The sequence below is a fragment of the Eucyclogobius newberryi genome, unplaced genomic scaffold (genome assembly GCF_026437365.1).
Source record: "Eucyclogobius newberryi isolate DKJ021-1_F unplaced genomic scaffold, fEucNew1.0.hap1 SCAF_4, whole genome shotgun sequence".
NCBI lineage: Eukaryota > Metazoa > Chordata > Actinopteri > Gobiiformes > Gobiidae > Eucyclogobius > Eucyclogobius newberryi.
This window is the reverse complement of record NW_027316056.1, coordinates 12,989,798-13,003,300: the sequence shown is the minus strand read 5'-3', so window position 1 is coordinate 13,003,300 and position 13,503 is coordinate 12,989,798. Positions and strand designations below refer to the sequence as shown.

At 39.3% G+C, this 13,503-nt stretch overlaps 1 protein-coding gene across 32 annotated transcripts in view; it reads left to right on the top strand.

Annotated features, from left to right (window-relative positions):
- Positions 1-13,503, top strand: part of LOC140378084 (regulating synaptic membrane exocytosis protein 1-like) — a 99,331-nt gene that overhangs the window by 67,201 nt on the left and 18,627 nt on the right. For 9 of the 32 annotated variants that reach the window (XM_072463724.1, XM_072463727.1, XM_072463726.1 and 6 more), the window contains 9 exons: positions 614-691; positions 2,438-2,557; positions 3,387-3,467; positions 5,133-5,210; positions 6,926-7,000; positions 7,637-7,741; positions 7,999-8,087; positions 9,108-9,214; positions 10,737-10,891. In XM_072463724.1, the coding sequence (XP_072319825.1) occupies positions 614-691; positions 2,438-2,557; positions 3,387-3,467; positions 5,133-5,210; positions 6,926-7,000; positions 7,637-7,741; positions 7,999-8,087; positions 9,108-9,214; positions 10,737-10,891 (888 nt within the window). Of the gene's footprint in view, positions 1-613; positions 692-2,437; positions 2,558-3,386; positions 3,468-5,132; positions 5,211-6,925; positions 7,001-7,636; positions 7,742-7,998; positions 8,088-9,107; positions 9,215-10,736; positions 10,892-11,384; positions 11,544-13,503 lie in introns of all 32 variants that reach the window. The other 23 variants (XM_072463736.1, XM_072463741.1, XM_072463734.1 and 20 more) reach the window with 13 other exon arrangements.

The window sequence follows — 13,503 nt, the reverse complement described above, 5'->3', positions numbered from 1 at the left end:
CACTATGAGTATAAGTCTTTGTTCATGCTTTAAAGAAATAATAGAGGATTTTTGGCGCGCAACCTGAGTCTCATTTCCTCGCGGCGTTGACAGCCGAGTAGTTCTCCCACATGTTAATCATTCCCTGTGTGCTACTGCACACGCGTGTGTGGTTGATATGCTGGTGTGTGTTTAGCAAATTCCTTCAGTGAACAGTACAAAATCACGACAGAGAAAGACTGTGTTCGAGCTCATAAGAGACGAAAATCTCCGTCGCGCTAATAAACAAACGCATGTGTAGCAGCGAGACTGTTGCGTGCTTCCATGCGAGGTTTGATGGGAGGCGGCCTTTTGGAAACAACAGGAGCGTGGGGGGGAGTGTGCGCAGTCGGGGGAAAATCCTCTATTATTCCTTTAATTAAGGTGTCATTTTTATTAAGTATTGCAAATGCCTTCTTGTATAGAACGAAGTACTACCACAAATATGTAAATAAGTATTATTATCATTATTATTATTATTATTATTATTATTATTATTAGCTCTTATTTCCTTTTTGTAAACTGTCCTCTCACTGGAGCTGTGTCTTTCCCACTTTCCTCCTCTTTTTGTTTTGCATGCTTGATCTGCAAGTAGGGGCTTAGCTAGACACAACAACACACTCCCCCCTAAAATGCCCCTCTTAGTAAACGGTATCCATAAAGACATTTACAGGTAAGTGCATGGCGCAAAAGAAAAGAAGTTCTGCCCCATAACTTACCTACTCACTGTATCTGTCACGTTGGATCGATGTTGCTTTTCCTTTGGCATTCAGACACTGTATTTCAAGAACTGTGCTGGTTGTGGTGGTTGCTGTGGTGAAAGTGACTGTAAAGTTTCTTCATTTTGAAATGGCCTTGTCTGTGTAAAAATGTGTTTTCCTCCTTTTTCCAGAAAGATATGTGTTTTCTGTGCTGCTATTGTGCAAGCATGTTTCCATATGAATCCTATGATTACAGGTGCACTATGTGACTTTTCTGGTGGAGGTGTATTTAAGGTGTTTTATTGCAACAAAAAACCACGACCAACTTTGACAGATCTGACCTGTAATTTGTAATTTCACCTGCTTGTCTCCAGATGAAAAAGGATAAGTTGATACTGTTGCCATACTGTGCAATTTCGAGCAAAAGCTGAAAAGTTACATAGTGCACCTTTAACACTGCAAGAGGTAGAGAAAATAGTCAAAAATGCTTCAATGCTATTTGATCTATAACTTAGACCCGCGACTGCTAAATCGAACTGTTCTTTAGTGACAGGATCATAATGATTTATCAGATTTTACTCATGTAATAATCATTATCTTTGATGCACAAACGGATAACTCGATAACTGAATAACCTTTTTTTCTGAATGTACTTTATGACTGCACAATATCAATAATATCATCAATATTGTCTGCTACAATAAATGACAAAACCAAAAAAGGAAATATAACACAATAGATTTAACAAATGTATTGTTTTTAAAATAGAAACATTGAAAAAGGTGGATTTTGTTCATGATTACATCTTAATTTTCCATAACAAAGCATGAAAAAGTCTTAGTTCATAATGAACAAATTGTTTATTAACTGATGATGATCAATATTGCAGTACTTAATGGCCATATTGCAATCATTTCTAATACTGAGCAACCCGAATATACTTTGACCAACATAAATGTAATGGCTGGAACATCTTACGGCCCGTTACTAAGTAGATCTGTTTATTGTGTGTTTCCAACACTTTAATGTTCAATGATCCTTTAGTAGAACATAATATTAATAAAGATATTTCATGGAAGACGAGACCTTTTCCTGGAAGTGAAAAGTGCCATAGAGATTCATTTAAGTAATTGTCTCTCTATTTTGTTAATGTGTTGTGGGCAAACATTTCATGCGGTGGTAAATCAAAGGCGTCCTCTTCGTGTGCTGCTCTGGCATTAGATCTGTAGATAGCGTTACATAATCAGCATTACATGTAATCTCCACATACGAGTGTGTTTGACTCCCAACAGTGAAAGTATAAGCTTACATAATGAACTTGTCCTATGACGTCAGAACCATTTGTGTGTTTAATTTATATCTAAAGGTCATGTCATATTTACATTTATAGGACATTTTGTATTTATTTTAATTTACTGCAAATACATTGAGTATCTAAAATGACTTAAATTCAAAATATGTAGATTTGTCTTTGTATATTGTTTTAATTACTTAATTTTATTGAAATGTTTTTCAAGCAAACCTCAAGAGTTCTATTCATTGACTCAACAAATGTATATACATATAAATGTATGTACTCAAAACAAAATGCATGTTCTAAATTCAAGTTATTTGAACAAATATGCAGATTATAATTTTTTGCAGTGTTGCATGTTTGATTTGGTTTTGTTTTCTTTGCATGCTGCTGTTTTCTGTTGTGGGCGGGGCTTCCTTTTTAGCTCCACCCTCCCTGCATGTTCAAAGGGCCAGTCGCCTCAGAAACAGGAAGTGGGCGTGGCTGTGCCCCGTAGCATCCTCACACAGCGAGTGCTCAGGTTCACAGATGAGGTCACGGTTAGGTAAGAACATGATCCGCTTTAGAATGACATGAGACTCTACTTCCCCTTTTAGATGGAAACACAAAGGATTAGATTTCTTGTATTGGCTGGATGTCATCGGGCTTTAAGTTGAACGTTGTAACTTTTCTGCTAAAAATAAAAAGCATGTAAAAACACCTGGAGTTGGAAAAAATATACAACATATAAGTTTAATGTCATAATGTGGAACATTTAAAGCAAGTTACGCATAGAGCTGCCAATAGGGCTTAGATATTTTCATATTATATATGGTTTTGCTTCAACATTTCCTGTAAAATGAAACTATTATTATTATTATTATGGTAAATTACATTCTGTTGTAGAATCAAATTGAGGATCAAACCTTTTTCCTTAGTATCAGAATCGAGTTTATTGTGTTATAACAGGTCTATTGTACCTAAATTGTGGGTTTGTCTTTAAATAAACACAACTGCTAAGAAATCCCTTAAATAAGAACTATCTCATGTCACAGACTTAACACTTGTTTTTTTTCATTATCCTCTCAGTTTTGATCTTAGTTACAGGCTTTCAAGGGATTTGTAATCTCAATTGAACAAACAACCCAGCACGAACTTAAAATCTGATCGGAATAATGAATGTACGCTGTGTTCCAGTCCCAAGCCTTGATAAAATTCACCCATGAAGCCGTTTACGTCTTTTGAATCCTCATCCTTTGATTTACATATTGCTGTTTTGGCTCCTCTTGATCATTCCACGTCCTGTTTGTCAGAAATAGATTTTTTTTTTTTCCTCAAGCATCCTGTCTCCATTCACTGTTTTTTTCCCTCTACTGCCCCTTGTGGCTGTGTAGCGACCTGCAGCCGTCGCTGGACAGAGTCAGAAGTGCCAGCACCACGTGTTTGAGGCCAGACAACCACTATGACAGAGACAGGTACAGAATACAAGCATTCCTCACTGTGTTTTTATCAGGTTTAAAGTTTGTGTGACGCTTTCTGTGGAGTTTCATTTCACTCGTCTTTTATGTGTGTGTCATCTACTATTGTTAACTCCATAACAGACCATTGACCCTGGTAGTTTATAGCCTTGTCTGCTTTCTTAAAGATGCACTATGTAACATTGCTGGTACTGTCTGCCACATGTTTTTTTTTTTTATCCATGGAGAGGTTATTGCGTCACAGATTTGCGACCAAGTGTGGAATTTAGGGCGTTATTTATTAGTCGAGAGAGTATTTTATTGAGATTTTAAGATTTTGCAAGAACATTGGCAGAAAGGAGAAGGAAGGATGAATAGATGATAACTAGATGTAGATTTGGGAATGAAACGTATGCATTTATTATACATTTATTCTACCCTTTTACATACAAATCTGCCATTTACTTTTTTGTCTTGTCAGTGCGGTTTGGGTCAAATTATGTGGTTAGATCATACAGTTTTGAGAGCTTTAGCTGTAACTTATCAATGCGCGGACTTTAATCGAGCAAGAGTTTTAGCGCCAATGGCATTGAACTCCCCGTGGAGACATGCACAGACCCAGCAGGCAAAGTTACAGGTCGGATCAGTGGAGAGGCGACGCCGCTCACGATAAGAATGTGTGATTTTCAGGGTGTTATTTTTATTTTCATTAGTAAAACAACTGTAATGTCTGCTAAATAGAAGTTGTCAAACAAAACAGAACAATCCGGGCAAAGCAATAATGTCTAAAAAGAAAGGCAAACTCTAGAAAAGTGACATAGTGCACAGTTAAAACTTACCACTTACCAAAACTTACCTTACGTACCAATGAAATCAAATATTCTGTGACGTGAATATTTCCCAAAGCGTCGCGACTGTAGATTATCAAGACCCTTTAAAACGTTGTAAACAAAAAGCTAAAATGTAGAATGGAATGAAAGTCTGATGGTGATGTAACACTTGGATACCAGTCACCATAAAACATCATAGAAGAAGAAGAAGAAGAAGAAGAAGAGGAAGAGGAAGAGGAAGAGGAAGAGGAAGAAGAAGAAGAAGAAGAAGAAGAAGAAGAAGAAGAAGAAGAAGAAGAAGAAGAAGAACAAGAACAAGAACAAGAACAAGAAACTGGAATTAATCTCAGAATATCACAAAACATGAAAAATCAAGGTGGTTTTGGCAAATGAAAAACACTCAGAGCCTGGTTTTAACACATGTTTTAACACATTTTAGATTTTTGGTTGCACCAGGGAAAAAATGTTGATCCCACAATAATATAAAAATATCGATCCCTCAATAGTTTTTCATTTTATCTACACATATATTACACTTCACCACGAATGATCCTTTTTGCAAAGCTTACCGTAAATATGAATTTGAGACCAGAACATGTTATTTTTTTCCATCTTTTATAATAGAAAAACAAACTTTATGACATTTCTGACATCTCATTTGTTGTTGAGAAGACTTAAAACCCTTAGCATTAGTCAGTTATTTATTGAAAACGCGCTATGATTTGGTTCCTTTTGCCACCAGTCGCCTCCTTTCTGGTATTTTGAACATTGTGATGACATTTTAATGGCTCCTTCACTCTCCCGTGACTCACTGTGCCACAACCTCCTCCACCTCGACCCGTTCCTCCTCCAGGTTCTCCAACTCTTTGCCCCGCAAGATTCCCCCCCGCCCCAGGATCTTAGTAGAGCATGTGAACCCCGAAGAAGACAGGTACCAGGCCACACCCCTTCTGTCAGCTCCACCCCCTTTGAAAAAAAACAATCTGCACTTTTCCACTTTCCTGCTTCTGTCACAAACCTCTTCAGCTTAGCTCCTCCTGCACTGCAACACGTCTACATGAGTGAACATGATTTGAATTCAGAGGTTCTATTTTTTAAGTACATTTATTATATTTAGATTTAATAATTACTAAGCCTTTGTGGGCCCAATTATATGTTTTGCAATTTTCTAAAAATCAATTTTAAGCACAATAATTTTGCTTGACATAGAAACATCTATATATCAAAATATATAAGTAACAAAATAATGGGTGAGTACTTTTCAGGTTTGTTCCCAGTTTGAGCCCAATTAATGTTGATGTAGACTTCTGTTCTAGTCCTGGGTTAGTCCTGGTTTAGTCCTGATTTAGTCCTGGTTTAGTCCTGATTTAGTCCTGGTTTAGTCCTGATTTAGTCCTGGTTTAGTCCTGATTTAGTCCTGGTTTAGTCCTGGTTTAGTCCTGGTTTAGTCCTGATTTAGTCCTGGTTTAGTCCTGGTTTAGTCCTGATTTAGTCCTGGTTTAGTCCTGGTTTAGTCCTGATTTAGTCCTGGTTTAGTCCTGATTTAGTCCTGGTTTAGTCCTGGTTTAGTCCTGATTTAGTCCTGGTTTAGTCCTGATTTAGTCCTGGTTTAGTCCTGGTTTAGTCCTGATTTAGTCCTAGTTTAGTCCTGGTTTAGTCCTGGTATAGTCCTGGTTTAGTCCTGATTTAGTCCTGGTTTAGTCCTGATTTAGTCCTGATTTAGTCCTGGTTTAGTCCTGATTTAGTCCTGGTTTAGTCCTGATTCAGTCCTGATTTAGTCCTGGTTTAGTCCTGATTTAGTCCTGGTTTAGTCCTGATTTAGTCCTGGTTTAGTCCTGATTTAGTCCTAGTTTAGTCCTGGTTTAGTCCTGGTTTAGTCCTGGTTTAGTCCTGATTTAGTCCTGGTTTAGTCCTGATTTAGTCCTGATTTAGTCCTGGTTTAGTCCTGATTTAGTCCTGGTTTAGTCCTGATTCAGTCCTGGTTTAGTCCTGATTTAGTCCTGGTTTAGTCCTGATTTAGTCCTGGTTTAGTCCTGGTTTAGTCCTGATTTAGTCCTGATTTTGTCCTGGTTTAGTCCTGATTTAGTCCTGGTTTAGTCCTAGTTTAGTTTCTGGATCAGTCCTGGTTTAGTCCTGGTTTAGTCCTAGTTTAGTTTCTGGTTCAGTCTGTCTTTTTCTTATTTACCGGTCAGATCATGAATAATCTGAATTCAAGTTATTTTTGCCCGTGTAGATTTCATTTTTCAGTACGGAGACAGTGATGCAGTCTGTTTTCCTCCAATATTTGTGCTGTAAGGCGCTGTAATCCTCCTTTATTCTCCTGCACCTGCCCCTTTCACTGCGCACCTGTTCCCCAGCTCAGTGTCTTTGCTCTCGCATTGTTACCGACAAATCAAACGCTCAAATCTGCTCTAATTGCATTGTATTTATACCCATGACATTCTATATAGCTGTGCACTGCAAAAATATATCTACAAGAGTTAAAAATCCTGGATATTGTGCTGAAACAAATGAGATTTATTTGAATTGAAGCAAACGTGAAACCGATATTGATTTGTGTGGATTGTCACTTTTTGCAGTGCGTTGCCACTTATTTGTTGTCACATCATTCATTTTTGTCATTTCATCTTTTTGACACGACAACAGACAACAGTGTAACAATTCAGCCAGTCTCAACTGTGCCAATCCAAAAGGCAGCCGAAAAAACCCAGAAGGAGACAGGTAAGACCACGTCATTCTCACTGCAAAGAGTTTAAATGGCTTACAAAAAGTTTTTTATCTATTTTTTGGACAATTTCCAAACGTTACAATGGTGTATTGAACAAGATTTTGACGGATTGTACTCGAGGATTTGTGTGTGTCTAATTCAAAACCTGATTTATATAAGTTTTAACTCGAAAAAATAAGGCAACATTTGAATTCTCAGTTTTCAGTTGGATCTAGTTCAAAAATATAGTATCAAAAATCTCTCTTATGCTTTAAAATATATATATTTCGACAAAATTAAGCAAAACATTTAAACCTGACTATCTATTTTTCAGATTTGGATGTTCCAAATGTGTGAAATGTTTGATATTTTTATACATCAGACACATTTTCAAATTTATATCTCTAAATTTAAGATAGCAGAGTCCATCCTCTCAAAATACAAATACAAATTACACAGTCTATAAAGTTAAATCTATTTCAGTCTTGAGTAATAGGGTTAGGCTTCTGAAACCAAACCTTTTAAACTCACGTGGATATTCTTTTTTTTAGAATGCACTTTTTTGTTCATTTTTTAAACCACTTTCACAGTCTCAGTTTATGGCATTTCTTTTTGTTCTATGTGTTTACTGTTTGATGGCTCTGGTGCAGTCGTATCCAGCCCACGTCTATCCTCCGCGGTAGTCGGGGCAGAGGAGGTCCCCTGAGGCTGCCTCCTTTGTCCGGGTCCTGTCCAAACACTCCGCGTCCCGAAAGGTGCACGCCTCCGTCCTCCGACCCAAAAGTCCTCTCCTACATCGGCCCCTGACCCACTCAAAGCCCCCTAAGTGTTTCTCTATTGAAATAAATGTCTTTGTGCTGCAGCTGGTGTTCCTGCCATTCTCTTCCTCTGACCTTTTGACCTTCATTTGTAGTTGTTCCTAGCTTATAGTCTGTGTGTGTTTTTTAGAGTTGATTTGTGAAGGACAAATCATTTTTAACATGGACTTTTCTTCTGTTTTTGTCCATGCCAGACTCCAGGGCAGTCCGTCTCCTCCAGGCACCGGCCGCAGAGGCAGGCAGCTCCCACAGCTCCCGGCCAAGAGCAGCAGCATCGAGCAAGGTGCGGCTGAACGTGCGGTCGGGACGGTTTGGGGACATTTAATCAGTTTGGGGGGGGAAAACAAACACATATACTTGCTTTGTGTTGAATATGTATATATATATATATATATATATATATATATATATATATATATATATAATAGCGACGTGGTGCTCCTCAAACATCAGAATTAGTGTGATGGTGCAACTATTTGTTTTTCACAACATTTTTAATTATACATTTCTTTAACCAGGAAGTCCAATTTAAATCCAGAATGTCACAAAATATAGAATTGTAAAAACCAGAGGTGATAGTACTCAGTTACATTTACTTGAGTAGGTTTTGAAGAACTTTGAAGATGTGAGAAGTAACTGTACTCTCAACTGTACTTAATCCAACAAAAGCTTTATATTTACTATGATATTGAATATTAGATTATTTTAACGTTTCTGTTTCTTGTTAAAATGATTCTATTTCATTATAAGACTGTAGCATTGCAGGTAGAAAAAGCACGTTTAAGTCCCCGATGTATCCACGGATAAGATAAGAGTCACTGGGAGAAGGTTGAGGACTGCTCTACCCAAGGCCATGGTGCTGAGTCAGAAATATCTGATTTAATATTATTTTCAACAGTTCAACGTGTTTTTGAAAGAATATGCAATATCAGTTTTAGTAATGCTTATGTTTTGTGTACATTTTACACAGATGCTATAATATGATATGATGTCACACATATCTGAGCTTCCCACTAGGAGTCAGTATGAAGTTCAATATTGTTAGTCATGCTGTTCTGTAGATAAGCTCTGGACTCATGACAACTTAAACCTTCTTAATACACCGCATTTGATAAAGACACTAAAGCCAAGAGTATTAAGACACAGCTTTTCTGTTTGAACACAACACGAGTTACACCACTGCTAAACCTCAGCATCATGCGCCATCTAGTGTCAGAAAACCACCACTGCACCATGACTGTGATGGAGTGTTAGAATTAGAGAGTCCTTGAATAGATTTTGATGCATTCCCCTCGTTGTTCAGCCCTTGCAGGAGATGACAGAGGCGGTCAGCTGCCAAAGAAAGTGCATCCTTACAACAGGCCTTCATCGTCCCACGACCGAGAGATGGACCTCAAGACGAAACGAAAGGTGAGTTTACAGAATGTGCTGGAGCTTCGGGGATTTTGTTTAGGATTTTTTTTTTTTTTTTTTTTTTATTGACATATAACCCAGAACACAAAGCTACGAGCACAAGAAGACATCAAATAAACTTAAAAAACTTCATCCATAGTCTGTCAAATGTGTCTGAATGTACTTTCTCCCATTTGCCTGATATTATGTGACAAAATATCAGACAAATGGGAGAAAATGACATCCAGTGAGGTTTGTGTCAGCCATTTCTTTGTGATGGTCTTTTTTCCTGCCCCCAAAAGTACGTTCCAAAGATATCCATCTATTGTGTCCATGGCAGGAGTTCTGAGGCATAAGTACGTAGTCATGCAGTACGTTGATAAGATAAGATAAGATAATCCTTTAATGTCCACACAAGGGGAAATTTCATTGTTACAACGCAGTAGATACAGGGGGAAAGGACAGATTATAATAACAAATAAATAAATAAGAAAATAACACTCTTAATATAAGAACTCTTATGAACAAAACAAAAAACTCTTATTAACAAAACTCCTCTCCTATCTTAATAGGGAATGGAGAGGGAAAATTATAGAATAAAATAAAATAGATAAATAAAAAGATAAAGTAATAATAAAATAATAATAATAATAATAGAATTAAATAAAATAAAGTAAAAATAGCTAAGATAATACTAGGTAATGCTAATAGTAAGTAAGTAATCAAAATAAAACAAAATAAAGCACTCACATCAGTTATATGCACATGAATATGGCTTTAATTGCTTGTAAGTATGACAGTAATTGCACATGAATATGATGGTATTGCACATGGTTAAGTCAGTATTGCACATGAATATGACGCTATTGCACATGGTTAATTCAGTATTGCACATGAATATGATGGTATTGCACATGGTTAATTCAGTATTGCACATGAATATGACGGTATTGCACATGGTTAATTCAGTATTGCACATGAATATGACGCTATTGCACATGGTTAATTCAGTATTGCACATGAATATGACGGTATTGCACATGGTTAATTCAGTATTTCACATGAATATGACGGTATTGCACATGGTTAATTCAGTATTGCACATGAATATGACGCTATTGCACATGGTTAATTCAGTATTGCACATGAATATGACGCTATTGCACATGGTTAATTCAGTATTGCACATGAATATGACAGTATTGCACATGGTTAATTCAGTATTGCACATGAATATGACAGTATTGCACATGGTTAAGTCAGTATTGCACATGAATATGACAGTATTGCACATGGTTAATTCAGTATTGCACATGAATATGACAGTATTGCACATGGTTAATTCAGTATTGCACATGAATATGACGGTATTGCACATGGTCAGGGCTAGCAGTGTTTGTTGTAGAGTCTGTTGTTCATTTCATTTCAATAACGGTGAGCCTCCTGACAACCACATTTAGCATGTCCCTGCGAGTAATGAGCCCTTTGACATGGGTGTTATGAAAAAGCGTGATGTGAAACTCCATTGCTTTCCTTTCAGAACTACGCGGGGCAGCGGTGTAGCAGCGACAACACGTCGGCGCGCTCCTCGGACAGCGACATGAGCGACATGTCGGTGAACTCTCGGGCCAGCAGCATCTCCAGACTCAGCAGCACCAGCTCCATCCCATCCGAGTATCCAGGCGGGAGATTCAGGTTTGTCCGGCTATTTAACCGCAATGCTAGTTTATGTTAAGCTAAGTTAAATACATCATATATTATAACGTGTACAGAATATACCCAGTGTTTAGAGTTGATACATGTTTTTCGCTCGTGTCCAAAGGTTTTCAATGGGTTTATAACGAACAATCATAACTTAATCATACTAAACATTCTCTATAAACAGCCCAATGCAGAATATAAAAAGTAGTGATAAACTGATGATGTGATAAACTGTGATAAAAATGCCAAAGTGATACATAAAGTGAGCTTTATAAACCAGATAAGAATAATAAAAGATGTTTGTTTCTTGTGTAACTTAGTGAGTACATTGTCTGTTTTATCTTTATTTTCAGTTTAATTCACTGTATGTTAATGTGCATGCTTTGTTTTTCTGCACGCCGACCGCTGCATGTTTGTGTCTGTTTGTCTGCTCCGTCCAATCCTAAAACGTAACTCCAAACTGGGCTCTGTGTGGACTCAGACTCAGGTCTAGGTCTTTAGAGGAGGAAAAGCATGAGAGGAGGATCTCGTGGGGGATGAATGGGGAGGAGGAGAGGAGGAAGGCTGCGGGGAAGAGGAGGTTTTCACAGGAGTTAAACCGCAGGAGGCACACGGTGGGAGGAGAAAGCGGAGGAGAAAGCGCTGAGTCCAGGTAAACTTCATCAGGACAGTTTGGTACCGTCGTAATTACCCTTAATAAAGCATGAACAAAAACGTAATTCATAATGAACAAATAGTTTATTAAGAATGAGTGTCTTAACCTGGTTACATAAAGCTTGAGGTGCACTGTACAACCTTTCTCGTAATCCTAACCCACTTGTTTCCATGGAAATGTCTTTTCCTGGATTCTTCTGCTGTATCCACCAGTAAAAGGTCACTGTACATAACATAAAATGCAGTGTTCCTGAAGGTAAAATCTAACATTTGTCAAACATAGTACCTTAGTTTGGACCCATTTGCACCTGAAAATATGAACACAAAAATGCATTAAAAATATCAACCCACCAATCAGTATGAAAAAGCGGATGAAAATGAATTAATCTAATAAGTAACAAAACCAAATGTTTACTTTCAAAAGCAGACCTATACAGAGGGCAGTTACAGAGGGCACTTACAGAGGGCAGTTACAGAGGGCAGTTACAGAGGGCACTTACAGAGGTCAGTTACAGAGGGCACTTACAGAGGGCACTTACAGAGGGCACTTACAGAGGGCAGTTACAGAGGGCACTTACAGAGGGCAGTTACAGAGGGCACTTACAGAGGGCACTTACAGAGGGCACTTACAGAGGGCAGTTACAGAGGGCAGTTACAGAGGGCACTTACAGAGGGCACTTACAGAGGGCAGTTACAGAGGGCACTTACAGAGGGCAGTTACAGAGGGCACTTACAGAGGGCACTTACAGAGGGCACTTACAGAGGGCACTTACAGAGGGTAGTTACAGAGGGCACTTACAGAGGGCAGTTACAGAGGGCAGTTACAGAGGGCAGTTACAGAGAGCAGTTACAGAGGGCACTTACAGAGGGCACTTACAGAGGGCAGTTACAGAGGGCACTTACAGAGGGCATTTACAGAGGGCACTTACAGAGGGCACTTACAGAGGGCAGTTACAGAGGGCAGTTACAGAGGGCAGTTACAGAGGGCACTTACAGAGGGCACTTACAGAGGGCACTTACAGAGGGCAGTTACAGAGGGCACTTACAGAGGGCACTTACAGAGGGCAGTTACAGAGGGCAGTTACAGAGGGCAGTTACAGAGGGCAGTTACAGAGGGCACTTACAGAGGGCACTTACAGAGGGCAGTTACAGAGGGCACTTACAGAGGGCATTTACAGAGGGCACTTACAGAGGGCACTTACAGAGGGCAGTTACAGAGGGCAGTTACAGAGGGCAGTTACAGAGGGCACTTACAGAGGGCAGTTACAGAGGGCAGTTACAGAGGGCACTTACAGAGGGCAGTTACAGAGGGCACTTACAGAGGGCACTTACAGAGGGCACTTACAGAGGGTAGTTACAGAGGGCACTTACAGAGGGCACTTACAGAGGGTAGTTACAGAGGGCACTTACAGAGGGCACTTACAGAGGGCAGTTACAGAGGGCACTTACAGAGGGCACTTACAGAGGGCACTTACAGAGGGCAGTTACAGAGGGCAGTTACAGAGGGCACTTACAGAGGGCACTTACAGAGGGCACTTACAGAGTGCACTTACAGAGGGCACTTACAGAGGGCACTTACAGAGGGCAGTTACAGAGGGCACTTACAGAGGGCACTTACAGAGGGCACTTACAGAGGGCAGTTACAGAGGGCACTTACAGAGGGCACTTACAGAGGGCACTTACAGAGGGCACTTACAGAGGGCACTTACAGAGGGCAGTTACAGAGGGCAGTTACAGAGGGCACTTACAGAGGGCACTTACAGAGGGCACTTACAGAGGGCACTTACAGAGGGCAGTTACAGAGGGCACTTACAGAGGGCAGTTACAGAGGGCAGTTACAGAGGGCAGTTACAGAGGGCACTTACAGAGGGCACTTACAGAGGGCAGTTACAGAGGGCACTTACAGAGGGCAGTTACAGAGGGCACTTACAGAGGGCACTTACAGAGGGTAG